Raw genomic sequence first — 19,146 nt, forward strand, 5'->3', positions numbered from 1 at the left:
GGTGGAGACATGGAATGAAGAAGGGGCGAAAGAGGAAAAAGTAAGAAAGAAGAGTCAACGAGCGGACACAAACAACAAAGGTTGTCAAGAACCAAAAAAAAGACCAAAGATCACCCAAATCTGGGAAACTAAACACAACAAAAAAAACCCCAATTCTTCCTTAACTTCATCATTTCTGCAAAAACCCTAGAATTTTCATCACAATTTCCAACAACCTAAACTACAAATCCTACAATCATCACCAGATACATCAACGTCAATTCAGTAGCACCGGTATTTTCTTAATCATCTTCTAATTTATGTTACTTGATTCATTTCAATTGTCTTTAACATTGTTAATTCTCTTTTTAATTGTCTGTATTATTCAAATTTTGATCGAATCGAAACCGGCATAGCTAGTTGCAGCTATAGAGCTTAAGCTTACTGTATTTGCACCCTCCAATTATGCCATAGCTGACAAAAATGGCAGATGATTTTGCTTAGATTAATTTTAATGTTGTTTTTATGTAATCCAAGCTTTATTTATTAGCATCTCATTGATATTTATTGGCAGATGAATTTTGATTAGATTGCCAGCTCAAAAGATCAATCAACTCACTATTGTTCCATTTGATTGTATACGTTTTTCAAAATCCCGACTCGTGTTTTAAAAGACATATATAGCTAAATGGAGCAGAGGAAGTAATTGCTGCTAGTACCTCGCTATATCTTCTCTGATTAAAAGATCCCATGTTTTCCCCGGGACACATTTAATAAACTAATTACTCCCTCTGTCCCGCTCATTTGTTTATCTTTTGATTAAAATAACTCTTTTGAAATAATCGAAAGGTGAACATCTCGCAAAGAATAGAAAGTTGAACATTTGACTGGACGAAGGGTAAATCAATTTCCTTTCCCTGGTATTTATATTTGCATTTCACGAGTGGACAATCGGCTTTCTATAATAGATGAAATCTTTGCTTATTGTTTCGAGATGGCAGTTGGCTATCTAGAATGGATAACATTTGATCACATAGTCAGCTAGACAGCTTCTAGCTACCTAGAATGGATAACATTTGATCACAATTACTGGATGCTTAAATTTTTTCGGAGTATCTTTATGTAGCTTTGTTGCATGCATCTTTAATATACTTGTAACATCCTGCGCCTGTTCAAACATTCAACCACGTTTTTATTTTTATTTTTATTTTCTCAGTCGGTTTGAGACGCTTGGAGAAGCATCTGGTGGCAATGTTGTTCTGTCCAGACATGCGCTACACACCTTTTCGCTGACATGTGATTTCATGGAAGAAGACACTGTTTTCGACAGTATCATCGTACATCAAAATATTGCAGGTCATCAATGTTACGCTCCATGGTATCCCGGAATTCTGCTCGCCGTCCTTGCATTGCTTACAGACCTATAAAACCTTCCGATCTTGAAGCTCTTGAACAACTTCACTTGAACTTGTTCCCCATCAGGTGGATCACGGATGCACTCTGGTTGTCTGTTGCATTTTATATGAACATCTAATTTATGTAAAAAAGTTTGAACAGGCATCATTGTTTCTAATTTTCTTATTCTAGGTATGAGTCCGAGTTTTTCTGTAATGTCGTCAACCACAACGACATAATTTCTTGGGGAGCTGTTGATCGCAATAGACCCAATGCTCAAAGTGACGAACTTATTGGATTTGTCACTATAAAAATTGTTTTGGCCAGAGAATCAGAGGTATGGCCCTTGTTTTACTGCTCCAAAGTCCAAACTATGTTACATTTTTAGGAGGCAATTTACCCCGTGTATATCTACCATTTTGATTGCTATTCCTATAGGTTTTCATACAAGTGCATATTGTATAACTACAATTTTGTTCTGTACCCTTCCATTCCACTTATATTGTCCATTTCCTTTACCGTCCATCCCAAAAATATTTTTCCCCTTTCTACATATGGTAAAATAAAAATGTGAACTTCTTATTCTGTTGCTAGTCAAGTAACATATTTCTTTCATCTCATTGGCATTCGTAGTGGGAAGCCAATATAAATCGAGTGGAGTAATAGTTCTGTTACATTTGCTTAGTTTACTCAGGTTGCATTGTTTTTTGGCCTTTAGATCAGTGATTTGATTCGGTGCGACTCTGGAAGAACAGATCAAACTTTAGTATACATCCTCACCCTGGGTGTAGTTGAAGCATATAGGAAATTTGGTATAGGTATCTACCCTCCTTTCCAGTGGCCTATCGGCTTGTATAGTTATTGGCAAGTCAGCAAATGTAATCGCGTAACCAAGTTATATTGTGTTGTTCAGCCTCTGCATTGATCGGAGAGGTTACGAGATATGCGCGAACCATCCCAACATGCCGAGCTGTCTATCTGCATGTGATATCTTATAACAATCCAGCAATCTTTTTGTACAATAAATTATCTTTCAAGTGTGTGAGGCGGCTCCATGGATTTTACCTCATTGATAGCCAGCACTATGATGCCTACTTGTTCGTGTACTATGTGAATGGTGGACACTCTCCTTGCTCACCTTTGTAAGTAGTATCCACCGCTTCTTTAAGTATCTCTCTTGTTGGTTCAGTTATTTTCTCAGTTGAATGTTGGTGATGAAACATTATTACTCCTTTTATTTAGGAATAATAAGAAACATGGTTCAAACTCACTTGTGTATTTGTAATTCACAAAATCTCATTATAGACGGCAACTATCCGTCTATAACTAAAGACGGGCCAAGTAACATACCACATTACGCATAAGACAAACAACAACTTGCGTGGTGGGGCCCAAAAATGTCACCACTTTAAGGGTATTTGATCCGTCTCTTGCTGTAGACGGATATATCCGTCTATAGCAAGACTTGCTGCTTCCCAAAATGTCCCAAAAACAACGTTAGCTTTCCGTTACTTTTTTTCGTTTTTTCCTTGAATCCATTATTTATTATTGAATATTTAAACAAAATTGTTAAGATATATAGGAAAAAAATTTCCGTCCACTTTATTTCTTTTCTAATTTTGGCTAGTACAAATCTTACTATATCCATGAATTTTGTAGGTTGTTCAAGTCATTTTGGGATATTGGTTGAGAATTTAAAACATATTGGTACTACTTTGAGAAATTGTGTTTTAAAATATGTAGGAAAAAAAAATTAATTCGAGGGAAAAAATTAATTCGAGGGTTATTGGTTGACTATTGTGTTAATCGTGCTGATGAACGGTGGAGAAATAGTCAGGAGGGAGAGTAATATAGAGGTAACTTCCATGTTGGAGTGATGGTGGTGACTTTTTATGTTGAAGAGTGGAGAGATATTGATTGAGGATTCAGTAAAAGAGGGGAGAGGGTAAGGCTGCAGAAATAAATGAACTGTTTTTTGGATTTGTTGACTTCGTTAAATAATCGTGAGAGATGGTTAGTTTGGAAAATAGTCGCTACGATGGACGTTTTAAGTCCAGGGGTAGGACTTAGAAGTGTAGGGCATTTGGTTTTGCATTTGCAGGCTACCCTTTCATTATTAATATTGATCACTGGTAGACAAATTAACATATTTTTCTATTGATATATGAACTATGAAGCAATATTTATCCGTTTTTATATTCAAACTATGCAGAAAGATACGGGGATTCACCATGCAATGGTTTCACACGCGTATTTGTTATAGGTAACTAGGAGAGTAATCATGGAGCATTAGTAAATAGTATCTTACGAGAAATTAGTTTTTCCTCAAAGTCTTAAACATGGATGTAATTAGTTTTTATGTAGCATACTTTTTATTACTTACCATCGACGTCTGTATTCCTATGCGCCAGGCAGATTGTGTCTTCAAAAAAAAAAATTACCTTTTTTTTTTTTTCTGGCTAGAAACTGAAAAAAAAAAAAAGAACATACAAGGATAGGGTTATAGTGAATCCTGTTGCTAGCTACATTAAACTAGGCTAATTAGTACCTTAGCAAGGCTCGGTAAATATGTTCTTCTTCAGGGATGCTGATATGTTGATCCTCATTTGCAGAGAGTTGGCTGTATGTGTGGTCAACTATCTAAGGACTAGCTTGAAGTCGGTGACTGCCCGACTGTGGAGACGTGATGAGAGGAAGCCCTGGAGATGGACAAAATGCAAAGAGAGTTGTGGTCTCATAGCTCCTCAGGGCAAGAATCTCTCAATAGATGGTTCTGCTGAGTTCCAGCGTGTGTGAGTCGTGTGACACCTTACAATCAATTTAATTTCCTCCTCGTTGATCAACTGAGCTAGGTCAACCAATCGCCATTTGACTTTATTTATAGTTTCTCCAAATGTGACTGGAAACATTCTGCGCTTTTTTGGTATTTGAATGTGAAGATTGCACCTCCCGCAGCATCTGGAGACTGGAGTCGTCCTCATACAGGAAAAGAAGACTGGCGACTTGGCAAAGCTTGACAGCATTGTAAAATATTAATTGAAGTTGATTTATATACAACCTATAGAAGAACGATAGAAGAAAGAAGATTTGTAGAGTACTAGTGATGTGTGTTCTGACTTCTGAGTTCGTTCCTCTCGATTTAGTATGAACTTATGACAACTTTGAGGAAGTATATATTATGCGCTTGAGGTGCGTTGATGCCATTGTGGGCATATGAGAAGCAGGAGCAGGAGCCTTTTCTTTCACTTTTAGTAAGACCCAAATTTCATTTGTTATTTACAAACTCTCCAATTCATGTGTGTTTTGTCGTAGACTTCGGGTAAAGAACTGCCAATATTTTCAACTCTTCACTATCTTTCATTTAGACTCGGTTTACAAGGTTTGCCTTCTCGAAAATTTTCACCAACTTGAAGTCTTCAAGTTGCTCTATGCTTCACAATGTGAAGCCGCTCAAGGTACTACCGATGTATATTGTGAGGAAAATTAGAGTATAGAATTGGATAAAGATAAACTAGGGAAATCGATGAAAAAAAATAGCTCATCGAAATGTGTTGGGACAAACGAGGGAAATCGATGAATAGCTGAGGTGCAGTGAGGGAAGAAGCAAGCATGCATACAAACAAGTCTATTGTAAGGTAGACGCAAGTCGATTTAGTGTTGTGGCATTTTGGCATGGAGACTGGAACATCCAAGAAATCCTAGGATTAACCAAAATAGATGTCCGTGAAATCGTGTAGATGGACTGCTAACAAATGTGAGTATATAATTCAGTTGGGTTCATTTGCATATAGAATTCCAGTCCACATTTGATAATACCGTACATAGAACTAACAAATATTCCATCCCAATATAAACGAAATCTATAAAACCAAAGGTGGACAAAAATGCAAAGTTTCAAGTATCAATACACGAAGAAACAGGAAAAATGTCTGAAAAGTTTGTAAAATCTGATCACAGAAACGAGGTTTGAAACTAATGTTCATACTCTCATTTCACAGAAATTAGCAACTCTGTTCTTCGATTTCTTTAGCGACTTCTTAAGCTGAAATTGTCTTTTGTCGAGATATCATACTACTTGGTTTGAGCTGACATTAGTTATTGACATAATACAAGGACAACAGTTACTTTAAACCATCATAACCTTCCTAGTTTCTTTCAATTGGCTGTTAAGCGCTCAGTGTCAGAGAAGTAACAGTCGATAACTTGAATTTGCGAACTTTCTTGGCATCTTGGGGCTGAAATAGAACCTCAGTACTTGATCTGACAGTCACCTCCTTCCACTCAGACCCTGAAGCTCCGTCCTTTCGATAATCACGAAAAGCGTACAGAACTTGAAGTCTCGTAGGGGCTGCATTCAGAGGTAAAGATTACACGAAAACATCAGCCCATTTGACCAGCAAAAAAAGAATTAATGATTTCACACACTCATCGCACAAGCAATAAGGTTTTCAAACTAGATGTCTAAGACCACCCAGGGGTTTCACTGTCTCAGCAGTTTAAACAGAAAACATAACAATGGATGATAACACACACAAATGATACATGCAAATATTTTGGAGGACAAAAAGAGCGAAGAACAGCAGGGTAGTCACCTAAGCCAAACATAGATGTTTTCTGGACAACCATCCGATCAACTTTAGACCTCTTTATATATTGCAGCTCGTCTAAATCTTCATGCTTGCCTTTAAACTCCTCAAACTCTCCTAGAACATATTTGCTACCTTTAAGCTCCAACCTGAGAACGAAAACTCTCAAAGCGATATGTGAGAGGCACACCGAAATATCCAAGTAAAAGTTGATACAAGAACACCAGAAACAAATTGAAGAATTTATTATGTTTGGAAATATAGTACCAAATACCAATATACATTACTATGTGCCTGCGTGCTACAGAACAATAATAAGAAAGGAATTTGATCAAACACATTCCAACTATTTATCTATACTGTCAAATTTACTCAAAATCTTCAGGAAATATAAATATAAATGATAGTGTAGGGCTACAAAAACTTATGGAGTAGCTTTTACTGACTACTTCAGCACCCTGAGTCTCCTTCCAAAGTATATGGAAGTCGCCCCTTGGGGTTGTTGAATTCTTCTTATCTTAAAATGCAAGTGAAAAGCTGGCAGGAAGCTAGGTAACCAAATTCATAGTACCCTCATTACAATCATACGAATACACATTCATTCTTGATAGAGCATATGATACACAGCGAGTGTTATAATACCCTTAATTTTATAATGCTAACACGCTTAATTTTGAAATGCTAATACACTTATTTTTTAAAAGATTAAAATTAAAAATAAGATTTAAGAAATATATCTTAAATGCAAGGGACATTATAATATTATTATCCTATCGTGATGGATGCTGTCATTGACACTTTATAGTGATTTGTAGGCTAATTGAGTGAAGTCAGTACCCCTGGCAGGAAGTCGAACTTGATCAAGAATTACGAGAAAACATACCTATCCCACATTGGCGCAGTACTCAGAGCAAACTGAAGCTGTTCACGTGTAGAGTCCTGCATTTCTTTCTTTGCTGAATGAAAAGCGCCTGCAATCCATCCGGAAAACATGCCTTTGGATTCCGGTTTAAGGTGAATCCACTGATCATACTGCATGACTTCGGGCCGAAAACTTTCAGGATTGAGTGTTCTGCATTTAAAATTAAGTCTCTCAGAAGCTCCTGTGTGATCTATTCTAGGAACCATGCACTCCGTAAACTAATTAATAGGGTGTTGAGCAATACACTATCATGACAACATTATATAGATACAAAAATAGAAAAAAACACTCTCTATCCTTTTTTTTTTTTTTTAATTTTTTGTAATTTTCTTCTTCACATTGTGGCAGTGAGAAGAAAATTGTATTAAAAAAACATTCCTAACTAAAAATTGAAAAGTTAAAGTCTCTTCGAACGGCAAGCTACAATTTTATTCTAGTAACCGAAGTGGTCATTTTCCAAGCATCAAGTCAAGGAGATTCTGTCACAAGTCAGCCTTGGCGGCTTGGTCTTTGAAAAGTGTGACAAATGGAATGCTTGGATCATATTTCTCACTGTAGGTCAAATGTTAATGCATTTATTTTTGCTAGATATCATTAGGACATCGGGCATCTATAATACTCCAACACTTCACTTTGGTCGGTGTCGCATGTGTCGTGTGTCCAACACTTCTGTGTCTGACATGACACAACACTTTGACACCTCATTTTAGACCAAAACATAGAAAATTTGGCGCAAAATAAGCGAATTCGATACTCGAAGACCATGTCGTGTTGGACACTTGCAGCCCAGTTAGAGTAACATATTCAGACATCCCTACACCCATCCATTTGCGGGAGCCAAGTCTTTCAAGCAGTGAGAAGTGCCGCCGTTGTATTTCTAGTTAATGTTCAGTTTCTCTAATAATTCTATTTCTCTAACAGCATATAAAAGTGACCAGTATTCCTTATATAGTTATTTTCCTAATATACCTCAATTAGATTCGCAAATTTCACCCTAAACATATGTGATCTTATGATCTTATTAGCTCATTTGATCAGAGAGCTCCTGTCAGGTTGTGTTAGACTTAGGAGGACACCCAATAAACTCATTCTAAGAAAACTTGGTGTTAGAATTTGGAGGGCTCCACAAGTCCACAGTATCTCAGTAGCAACACATATGCCTTGTCATCTGTGGCGGTAGCCACATCGTTCTTTGGTCAAATAAGTATTGTGCAAGGTGGCAGGTGAAATCACCTCAAAGTTAATTTTGATACCCAACACCACCCACTTCTTTTTAGACCCCATGACCCTAAAGCTACCATAGTTTTATCTGTGCTAAGGAGATACTGTAAATGACTAGATAGAACATTGACAGAAGAAGGTGAGCGAGCCCCCATTTAGAATCAAAAGACAACACATTGACCTGATCTGAAGGTCACCTAATTGTTGCATGTAACAAGAGGCCTTTCATAAAAATGCATAATGCATAGAAAGAGGAAGGCAAATGACATACCGGAATTTGGGATTGGAAGTAATGACTTTGTGAGACAAAAACCCTTCAGGAAGAGAAACCCCTCTTTGTTCAAGATATGCTTTGAGGACAGAGGCCTGTCTCTCTACTTCAGCTACCTGCATGAATATAGGGAAACCTAACGAACAAGACAAAAGTGTATGTATATAGAAAATATTGACTCTAAGGACGATAAAAAAAGCATGACGGTCAAGTGTAAAGGTGGCCTCAGAGGTACAATTTATTACGGGTACCCATAACAGTTAAACACGGAAAGCAGTGAACACATACAGGATCTGGATAGTGCTCCTCCTTCTGCCTGTGATCACTTATACACATCCAACTTCCATCCGAATTCACCGAAACAAAGCCTGACATGTTTTTCACACTAACCACAACCGCCTCCCTGGCAGATGAAACAGATAAATTTCCCAATTAGCAAATCAGCTGAATGAAAAAACTTGACAAATTCAAATGTAGTGTCCTCGCCTAAAACGACAAATTTAGGCTTGTGTTTTACCTTTCAAAAATTATATGTTGTGCATATTCTCCACTCATATTGTGAGAAAATTCGTACAAATTCAGTAGTAAATCCTATTTGCCTATTGTACCAGAACGGTGGCGGAACCAAGGGGGTTTGCATGGCACTCGTCCTGAACAATTAATTTTTTTCGATATTTTTCCTAATTTAACTTATTGCATTATAATTCAGCATTTCAGCCCTAAAAATTTCCGCACTCGACTATAAATCCTGATTCCGCCACTATATAAGAAAGTGCTAATAAAGCATCTCTTGAAACGTAGGTAAGTAAAAAATTCGGAAAAAACTCCGTACCTTTTAGTGAGGACAACCAGATCGATACTGATACGAGAAGCGGTATCGGAATCGGCATCAGGATCAGGGATACGGAGACCGATAAATGCCTTACCTCCATAAAGCTTCTCTAGTCTGCCAATTTTCAAGACACAACGGAGTTATTAATTACTTATTACTTATTCCGTCTCGATTATTTGTTTACCTTGATTAAAATACGCTCACAAAGAATAAAAGAAAACAAAATGATTGAGACGGAAAGAGTAATCAATTGAAATGAATGAGTGGGAAAAGACGAAAGAAAGTAAAAAAAAAAAAAAAAAAACCTAGAGGCGACGGAGAAAATGGCGTTGAAATCAGAGGTTCCGATATCCAAAACGTCGTCGTCAGTGAAGAAACTCCATATTATGTAGAGCAGTGCTCCGCCTAGTATAACCTCTAACCACATTTTCCAGGGAAACTTGGATGAAATTATGTGAACAAGCAAGAGATCTCAACAACTTAATACGGAGTAGTTCGCCACCCAACGTCTATGTCTCCTTTTTTAATGTTTGATTTTTCTCTCTCTTTTTTATAAAAAAAAAAAAAAAAATTGGACCTTTGTTTGTTTGTTTTTTTTTTTTTTTTTTTTTTTTTTTTTAAAAAAAAAATGGAGCTTAAAATCAAATACGGAATAATATTATGAAATGAATGCTCATTCTTAAAGTTTGGCCAGATTTAAGTTTTTCTCACTTAACCGGCTGTATCCTGAGTGACATAAACACAATTAAGGGTGAGCGGTTTTAACCCAAGTCGCTCATAGGAACCAACTACTTAAGGCCAAGTCGGTGAATAAGATGATTTAATTTTTATTTCTCAAATTAAAATATAATGATGAGAAAAAATGAATAATTAATGAATTGTCAATTCAAATTCCACAAATATAATAAATTGAAAAGTAAAACTCTATAGTTAGGTGTATATATTGTACGGGGTCTGTACTATTATGAATTATGAGGTTGGTGTGGGTAGCCGCCTTCATAGTATTTCGAGATTCAGTGTGCGAAGCCTTCTCTGTGGTCTGATTGATAGAAGACCCGCTTATTAATTCTCCTCTTGAGGGGCAGTCTGAGATGGTGTGCACACTCGGAACAGAGATAGTATAGTGATGAAGTGTTTGGAATCGTCATATTAGTATTTAACAAGTGTGTCTTGTGTATATGGCGAGTCAGTTTGTCAGTTTGGCTTATTGATTGGTTGTATTTGCTAGTTTTCTCCTTTGGCTGACTATTCTTCCTTTTGTCCATCATTTTTTCTTCCTCTTTAGGAAGATGTATATGAGTCCGTGATCTGACCATTACGGTTCTCTTCCTTATATGTGAGTAGACTTAACAATTACTTGAGTTGATTGCCTTGACTTATTCGTCGCGTGTTGGTTAGGCGAGAGAAGGATTTCACACTTTCTCCGATAGCTTTATTATTGTTTACATGGACTTGAAAAACTAGATACACTCATTTGCACGGATTTGCAGTTATTTGGTTTAAATCTATTAAGACTTAGGTTGTTTGATTCATGAATTTAGTTTGAAAATTGTAAACTTTATGATGGGATATTCTCGCATCACGACTGCTCAACATATCGAGCAAGGTCAAAGATATCCACAAAGTCAACGACTTAGATAGCCTAGCCGATCGCAATTTATCGGTAAGGTCACTGGTCTCGGCATGACAACTCGCAAATGGACACATACCCGCGTACTCATATCCAAGACCCCTCGGTGAGTGAGTCAACAGGGCCCGCCGGCCGCCATAAAACCCTGGTCGAGGGGTAGATCGCCCTTTCCACCGCTAGCCACTTGCCACTTGGCCACTACGTGACAAAAGGTGAAAGCCTATAAATACTCCTCAACCTTCATTGAGGAAAGGATCGAACAAATACACAACTAAACCTAAATACACTATTCATCCTGAATATCTTCCTTATCTCTCTACAATATACATTCAGCCAAGTAACAACTTATCCTTTAAGTTTACTGACTTGAGCGTCGGAGTGAGTACGCTTGGCACCAAGCCAAGCCCTCAGGTCGTTCATTGTTGCAGGAGAGGCCGAGAGGAACGATTAAGACCAAAGGAGAATCCAACTCAAGACATCATTCAACAAGCCACGGGTGGTAACTATACATGCTCGGAATTACACTCGGAACAATTGGCGCCCGTCATCTGGGGAAAAGATACTAGAAGCTAGTCACATTCATTCCCAAACAAAAAAAAAAAAAAACAACAAAAACCCACCCAAAAAGCTAAGATGTCAAAACAACAAGACGCAGTCGTGACCGACGAAACCGCATTCTACCACGATGATACTTTCAACAATTCTCGAGTCGTGCGGCTCCACCTACGGGCGAGTAATCCAACCGGAGTTCGGGATGCCAATAATACCGGACACGCCGCCGCCCGCCAACCAGGTCACCATCATGGGACACGTGGTTGACATAGCAAAAATCGAAAATGGTCCCGGACCTAATTAGTAATACGCCCGCTCACACCGTCACGCCGACAAGAGCGGCGGAAACCGCCCAGAGACCGGGGCCCAAAACGTGACTCCGAGAAATTTGAACGGAGCACTGGGAGAAGCCGACCCACCAAGTCGCGGGGAGCCCAAAGTGGGCGTGGTAGACCTAAGTCCTTCCCGCACTCATGGGAGGACAGCGTCCCGCAACACGAGCGAGGCTTACCCCAAAGGAACCGAGGAGTCCGACTCAAAGAGTTGGAGAAGAAGTCCGAGTCGAGGAAGAAGTCCTTCCCGCTACGAGGAGAAGAGCCGGATTAGGAATGCGAGGAGCCGATCGCCGCGTGTCGTTCGACACGTGGTCGACACCCCTCAACGCCTACGTCCTAGAAGTCCAGGTGCCAACCAAGCTCAAGTTGCCACCCCTATCATACAAAGGAGATAGTGATCCACCACCACGCCGAGGCTTTCGAGTCTTACATGTCGGTATGGGAGCAGCCCGATGAGGTCTGGTGCCGAGTCTTCCCAACAACTTTGCATGGGATGGCTCAAAGTTGGTACAAAGGGCTTCCCGACGGCTCGGTATACTACTACGCCGACCTAAGAGACGCCTTTCTAGCCCAGTACTCTTGCAACAAGAGAAGGGCCGTGGAGACATCGGACCTCCTAACTATCAAACAGGAGGGGGCGAGTCTCTACGAAGCTATGTGAAGAGGTTCGATGGAAAGGTCCAGCAGATTCGAGAAATTAATCCCGAACTGGCGGCCTTCGCGCTGATGAAGGGCCTCCCAAGGGGAGACTTAAAAAATGAGCTCATCAAGTGCGGAGGCCTGAGCTTGGATGCCGCCAGGAGGATGGCCGACCAGGCCATCAAGGTAGAAGACTATCACAAGACATGGGTAGGCCCCAGCGAGGCCGAGCCCTCCGAAAAGAAGAGCCACCGGGAGGACAACCCGGATGAAAGACGTCGTGACAACAACGGGTCACGGTCCGATGAAAGACGCCGTGAGAATAATAGGTCACGGTCGGACAAGTCTGCCAGAAACAAGACTCAACAGCGCCGGGTGGAGTTCGGGCACGTACCACCGAGGCGATATGGTGATAAAACCCCTCTCGTCGTATCAGCCGCCGAGGTCTTCGCCCTGAGCAAAAACGAGGGCCAGAAGTGGGAGAGACCCCCAAGCCAAAAAGTGACGGTGACACGAGCCATCTCGTGAGTACCACGACCACACCGCCATCTAACCAACGATCACGCATCCAAGAATGCCATTGAAGAGCTGATCCGGAAGGGGAGCCTCGGCAAGTACGTTGCCAAAGGCCAAAAGACCGACGCCGATTCGGGTAAGAAATCCGTCTTGAACGGATAGAGTGATCCATGTTGTCATCTGGGGCAACGAGAACGGAGGGTCCGCTCATGGGCACAAACGGCACTGAACGAGCTATATCGGCCATCAACTTTGTGCCCAACACAACATCCCTCGCTTCCAACATCCCCGATATAACCATTGGAAGGAAGGACTACGAAGGAGTCATCGCTCCTCATAGCGACCCACTTGTAGTCAATTTGGACATATCCAACCACCTAGTCAAGAGGTGCCTGATTGACACAAAGCGCATACACGAACATCATGTTCGTGGAGTGCTTCCTCGGCCTCGGCCGAAAGTCAAGGACTTGAGCCCCTGCACCAACCCACTATACATCTTCTCCGGGGCCGGCCTGGTACCACTAGGATCAATCGACTCCGGTGACATTCGGCGAAAAGAATGCGGCTAAAAATGTCCTAGCCGAGTTCGTGGTCATTGACGGCTCGTCCGCCTACAACGTTCTCATAGGCCGAGTCACCCCGAGTGAGGCCGACGCAGTTGATGTCCATCCGGCCCTAACACCGATGTATGTCTCGGACCGGGGGAAGCGCATAAGCTCGTCTCCAAAGACGAGAATGACGAGGTGGTCAACGTCCGGATAGCCGCCGAGGATGCAACATGCAATCCTCAAAGTGGCAAGGAAATCGAAAAAGGGAAAAGTCTATCCTTACAACAGAGGACGACCTCATGGAGGTAACTAGCGGCCGACTAGGACGGTGTGCCTTTGATAGGCCATTAGACGCCGGTAATCTCGGGAATACTCCATGTAGCGGCGAGGTGTCCAAAACAAGGGCACCCCGACGCATGTTTTTACCTAATGAAAAATCGTCCAAGTCTTCCATCAAAATGTTCATTTTCCCCTAGTCACTAGGAAGCGGCAGACGCCACCACACTCGTCATACCGACAAGAGCGGTAGTCTTTACCAAGAAGCGATGTCGGCTCACACTGTCATACCGACAAGAGCGGCAGCCTCCATGAAGAAATAGGCGCCGTCGCAGTCACCCCAAGTAGTAGACGCCACTAGCCACCCCAAGAGGTCTGACGCCGTCGCAGTCACTCCAAATGGTAGACGCCACGCGGCGTCTCCATGAAGAAATAGGCGCCGTCCGCAGTCACCCCAAGTAGTAGACGCCACTAGCCACCCCAAGAGGTTTGACGCCGTCGCAGTCACTCCAAGTGGTAGACGCCACTAGCCTCCATGAAGAAATAGGCGCCGTCGCAGCACCCCAAGTAGTAGACGCCACGACAAATCACCCCAAGAGGTTTGACGCCGTCGAGCCTCCAAGTGGTAGACGCCACTAGCCTCCGTGAAGAAATAGGCGCCGTCGCAGTCACCCCAAGTAGTAGACGCCACGGCAGTCACCCCAAGAGGTTTGACGCCGTCGCAGTCACTCCAAGCGGTAGACGCCACGGCAGTCAATAACAAGAACAGATGCTGGCTCACACTGTCACACACCGACAAGAGCGGAAATCACCACCAGGAAGCAGACACCTCGATGGTAACGACCAGCGCAGGTGATACTCGCAAAGCGTTCAAAATGCCTCAGAAGCGTTAACGATTGAGATACGCACTCTAGACCGCCTCGGCCAAGCCGAGGCAGAAACAAAAGAGACACTCAATTAATAACGTGAGGAGACAACCCAGACGAAGACATAGACGCTAAAGTACAATTGAGACGCTCAAATACTAGCGCAAGAAAAAAAAGAAGTGAGGTAAAAACCTCGCCAGGCCGGAGGCGTAAGAAGCGAACTCTTATTAAAAATGTTCAACAAATTACAAGAAATTACAAGGATAAGCCAAAAGACAAAAGGCTACGATACCATCTCCCTATGTCCTTTGTTGCTCGCCATCGCCAATGGCAGCAAGACCTTCTTCGATGGGCAACCCAAATAGCGGTTCCTTGGCGGCCTCGGCTTCAGCGGCCTCGGCCTTAGCCTCGGCGGCCTCAATGCCCTTGCCCGACGGCTTCCTCCTTGGCCGCTTTAGCCTTCTCAAGAAGAGCGCCTTCTCCGCGGCCGCCTCCTTCTCTATCTTCGCCCTCACCGCCTCCTTGGCCTTCTCCGCCACGGCTTTCTCCTTGGCTTCAAGCTTGTCATCAAGAAGCTCGTCATATCCGCCCCACGGAAAGGAACCATCAAGAGGGAAGAGCTTCCCAATCACTTCCCTAGCAGCTCCTTCGGCCAAATCCCTAATTCAAAGACACATGTTAGGGAGCATGACGGTTTGGAGCATCTCAATGTCCTTCTCCTTTTGCCTTTTCTGGTGACGGCCTCTTTGCTCGAATCACCTCCGCCCGGGCCTTAAATAGGTCCCCGGATTCGTTCCTCTCGCTGGAGGTAGAGGTCGCGTGCCTCGAACAAGTTTACACTTCTCCAAAGCCTTCGCGCCTTCGGTGCCGCGGCCTCGCCTTGACTCTCTCAAAGAAGGACCTCCTTTTCAGCGTCCCGCCCGAGTTTTCTTTCAGCCAAGAGCGCCTTCTCAAAGATCTCCCTAAGCCTCCGCTCATTGAGAAGATCCAAATTCGCCTTCGCGGCCACCTTCTTAGTGGCATTAAGCTCAAAAGCGGATTGAGCCACGGCTTTCTCCCGCTCCGTGATACGAGCACCGGTAAGATCGTTCCACCTCGCCCACTCCTTGATCGCTCCGTGCCTTCCTCTGAAAGCCGGGGAGACGGAAACCTTCTGGGATGAGGGAACAGTGGTGACATTTTGATCACCTACTTTGTAGTGGGAGAGGGAAGCCTTCGGGATGAAGAGACAAGGTGACATTTTGATCACCTACCCGTAGGCCGGGAGAGGAAGCCTTCGGGACGAAGAGTTCACGGTGACGTCTTGATCACCAAACCCGCATGCACTTCCCCTCCACTTGCTGCCCAACAAGAGCGGCGGACGACTGCGGCTGATCTACAAAATTTAAAGTAAGCATCAGTATCAACATACACAGACATGCCCATTGGAGATATCAACCGGCTAAGTCTGAGCCACAGGATAGATCAATACCGTGCTTGGCCTTCTTGGCCGAAGGGCGCTTTTCCTCGTCAGCGGCAAAAGCATCGGCAGCCGAAGGGCGACCCCTCCTCTTCATCGGAGTCATCCCCATTGGAGATATAAACGACCTCCACCGTCTCCTTCTGAACAGGGGGGATGGAAGGCGGAGCCGATGTCGACGCCATCACCGCCGAAGGCTTTGTTTTTCGCGTGCGGCGCGACATGTTACTTACAACCCTCGCCTGGGCCTCCACCACATTCAAGCTTTTCAGCTGCTGATCCATAAGATCATTCGGCGACGTCCTGCGGTCATGGGCTAGAGCCTTGGGATGCAAGTTGGCAACAGTTTTATCTTTGTGCAGCCCCATTCTCCGGAGGATATCCTCGATGTGTCCGGTCCAAAGTGGCCTGCGAAAGAGACAAAGTAAGAGTTAAGTAGAAGAAATAAATCAAAGTTCGAGACACAATGAGAACGGTGATGGGCCTCACACCGACCCCACTCACCCTGCGCTAGGGCCGGTATGAGGCCGACATGGCAAAGCGGCTCATCCTGAAGAATGATCTGCGTTGGGGGATCCATCTTTTCGGCAGCCCACTCTTGTCCAACTCAAAAAGCCCCCTTGGCCAGCTTCTCGTCCTCCTTAAGAAGGACCTTGTCAAGGTCCATTTTAAGCTTCTTCCTATGACCCATCCGTCATGCTCCGCCTTAGTCTCACACCGCAAATTCACTTGGTCTTTGAAAGGAGAGGGGCAATGGATAGTCATCCCAAGACCTTAACATACACCCACCGATTTCTCCAGTCTTTGCAAGAAGTAAGTTTGTCAACAGAGACATAACCTTTCTCCGTGTGCACACTGTACCAACCGACGCGGCCAGAGATTGACGGCTGGAGATAATGAAGCCGGCGGAATAAATTTACCGTCGGGGCCTCCCCCTTGAAGAGACAAAGCCACACAAAGCCGACTATCGTCCTCATGGCCAACGGATGCAGTTGGGCCACAGCGACGTTCATAGCTTTAATGATGGCCATGACGTACTCATTCAAATGCGAACCGGAGCCCGTACTCCAAATGTCGCATGTATACGCCGGTATGGCCTTGGCGGAGGGCAACAGACGGCCTGCCCTCCTCGGGGATAACAATCTTGTATCCCCGGCCAAAGAAGAAGTGACCCTCGAAAAATCTCTCACCGAACAACCGCAAACTTATGTGTCCAAGCTCGGTCAACGCGTACCTTGCAGCGCCACCGTGATCCATAACGCACCGCCTCACCTCTTTGGGACGAGCCTCTTCAAAGATCATCACCAAAATCGTCTGCGTCATCATCGACATCAGAGTCATCCTCCCATTCCTCCAAAATTCGAGGATCGACTTCGGAGAAGGAGACCTAGGGCCCCCAGTGCCTTATCACGAGGCGTCCAACTTCTCCTCCTCATCAAGGCGCGACGGGAACCCCCGCGTCGGTTTGCTAGGCCCGGCATCAGCAGAAGACATGTTTACAATAATAACTTAGAGTTAAGAAATTGGAAAGTTTGTTTACCTTGAAGAAAAACACCACGAGTAACAACTCGAAAATTAGAAGACAATGAAACCCTTGGAAGTTTAGAGAAAATTTTGGAGAATGAAATTGGTGGCCAATTTTACGGGATAACCGCCTATTTATAGGGAAAAGCCCATAAAGAAGGACCAATCAATGAATGACCCATGAGGCGTCAACCAATCAAAGATGCGTATTACACGTGTCGGGCATGCAATTACGGAATGTCAATCGTTGCAACGCTTAGACGTCAATCAATGCAATAAGAACCAAGCGTCTTCAACACGCCTATTCATATCTCCTTGCCTATTCACCTTCCTCAACAAATTCCCAAGCATCCGTTCTCCGCCGCCACATGGTCAACCAAGCTAAGTAGCGCGGGGGGGCAATCAAAAACAACCGGCACACTCAATCCTGGTCTCGGCCAACGTCACTTTCTTTTCCACATCGGATGCCCTTTACACATCCATGTGGAGGGGGGATATGGTACGGCCTAAGAAAGACCAGGCCGAGGTCAAAGAAGCCGCCGCAGAGAAGCCGATCGAAATTTTCCGCAAATTACTTACGCAGAATATACGCTCAAACGTACATCGAGCCCATACCACGGCATGACTACGCCTGGGGCAAATTGATGGGGCATATTCTCGCACCGCGACCAAGTCAACATATTGAGCAAGGTCAAAGATATCCACAAGAAGTCAACGACTTAGATAGCCTAGCCGATGCACCCATCGGCCGGTCACTGGTCTCGATGACAACTGCCACCGGGACACATACCCGCGTACTCATATCCAAGACCCCTCGGGTGAGTCAACAGGGCCCGCCGCCGCCATAGAAACCTCGGCCGAGGGGTAGATCGCCTTTCCACCGCTAGCCACTTGGCCACTTGGCCACTACGTGACAAAAGGTGAAAGCCTATAAATACTCCTCAACCTTCATTGAGGAAAGGATCGAACAAATACACAACTAAACCTAAATACACTATTCATCTGGTAATATCTTCCTTATCTCTCTACAATATACATTCAGCCAAGTAACAACTTATCCTTTAAGTTTACTGACTTGAGCGTCGGAGTGAGTACGCTTGGCACCAAGCCAAGCCCTCAGTTCGTTCATTGTTGCAGGAGAGCTCGAGAGGAACGATTAAGACCAAAGGAGAATCCAACTCAAGACATCATTCAACAAGCCACGGGTGGTAACTATACATGCTCTGGAATTACACCCGGAACACTTTACATTGCACTTAATTATTAGTTAATGGGGTATTGTTTGATTTGATGCACTTCCATGGTTTTATACGCAGGATGGTAACACGTTCAATTTTTCCGTATTGTTGTTCTAGGCATGTGGATAATCATTGGTGTTACAACACAAGCTAGTCGGACAATGATATTTGGGCGTGAAATGGTGGGTTGGGTCTTATCATTCCGAGTTGGACCGGCACGTTGGCCAACACAAACATAGGAACGTCTTATCGATGGAACTGTGTAATGTATCACGATACGTTTTTTTTAATAGGCAAACCACATAGTCACTCTTGTCTTAATTCACAGTAAGAATGGAACTGTAAAAGGTCAAGTGT

At 43.4% G+C, this 19,146-nt stretch overlaps 2 protein-coding genes across 5 annotated transcripts; one reads left to right on the plus strand and one right to left on the minus strand.

The window, feature by feature from the left end:
• LOC141657199 (histone acetyltransferase MCC1) lies at positions 1–4,594 on the plus strand. Of its 4 annotated transcripts, none has more exons than XM_074464350.1 (8): positions 1–273; positions 1,196–1,461; positions 1,567–1,711; positions 2,093–2,192; positions 2,288–2,516; positions 3,587–3,637; positions 3,987–4,166; positions 4,330–4,594. In XM_074464350.1, the coding sequence occupies exons 2-8, from the start codon at positions 1,343–1,345 to the stop codon at positions 4,400–4,402; spliced, it is 897 nt and encodes a 298-aa protein (XP_074320451.1). In that variant the 5' UTR covers positions 1–273; positions 1,196–1,342; the 3' UTR covers positions 4,403–4,594. The 4 variants fall into 4 exon arrangements, 2 of the variants coding, with proteins under 2 accessions (XP_074320451.1, XP_074320452.1); XR_012548673.1 differs by having other exon boundaries at positions 3–273; positions 3,987–4,226; XR_012548674.1 differs by lacking the exon at positions 3,587–3,637 and having other exon boundaries at positions 4–273; positions 3,987–4,226.
• A 745-nt stretch (positions 4,595–5,339) lies between these two features.
• Positions 5,340–9,758, minus strand: LOC141657196 (uncharacterized). The gene is made up of 7 exons (XM_074464347.1): positions 9,512–9,758; positions 9,207–9,320; positions 8,663–8,777; positions 8,375–8,490; positions 6,844–7,032; positions 5,967–6,109; positions 5,340–5,722 (listed from the first exon to the last, which is right to left on the minus strand). Exons 1-7 carry the CDS (start codon positions 9,631–9,633, stop codon positions 5,541–5,543), a joined length of 981 nt encoding a protein of 326 aa, XP_074320448.1. The 5' UTR covers positions 9,634–9,758; the 3' UTR covers positions 5,340–5,540.
• Between the last annotated feature and the right edge of the window lie 9,388 nt (positions 9,759–19,146).

This window comes from Silene latifolia, chromosome 5 (assembly GCF_048544455.1).
Source record: "Silene latifolia isolate original U9 population chromosome 5, ASM4854445v1, whole genome shotgun sequence".
NCBI classification, from domain to species: domain Eukaryota; kingdom Viridiplantae; phylum Streptophyta; class Magnoliopsida; order Caryophyllales; family Caryophyllaceae; genus Silene; species Silene latifolia.

Coding starts and splice junctions, on each gene's coding strand:
- LOC141657196 (XM_074464347.1), bottom strand. CDS start 9,633: ATGTGGTTAGAGGTTATACTAGGCGGAGCACTGCTCTACATAATATGG. Junction 8,491..8,662: donor AGGAGCACTATCCAGATCCT/GTATGTGTTCAC, acceptor ATATTCATGCAG/GTAGCTGAAGTAGAGAGACA. Junction 5,723..5,966: donor AACATCTATGTTTGGCTTAG/GTGACTACCCTG, acceptor CTCTGAATGCAG/CCCCTACGAGACTTCAAGTT.
- LOC141657199 (XM_074464350.1), top strand. CDS start 1,343: ATGTTACGCTCCATGGTATCCCGGAATTCTGCTCGCCGTCCTTGCATT. Junction 1,712..2,092: donor TTTTGGCCAGAGAATCAGAG/GTATGGCCCTTG, acceptor TTTGGCCTTTAG/ATCAGTGATTTGATTCGGTG. Junction 2,517..3,586: donor CACTCTCCTTGCTCACCTTT/GTAAGTAGTATC, acceptor CAAACTATGCAG/AAAGATACGGGGATTCACCA.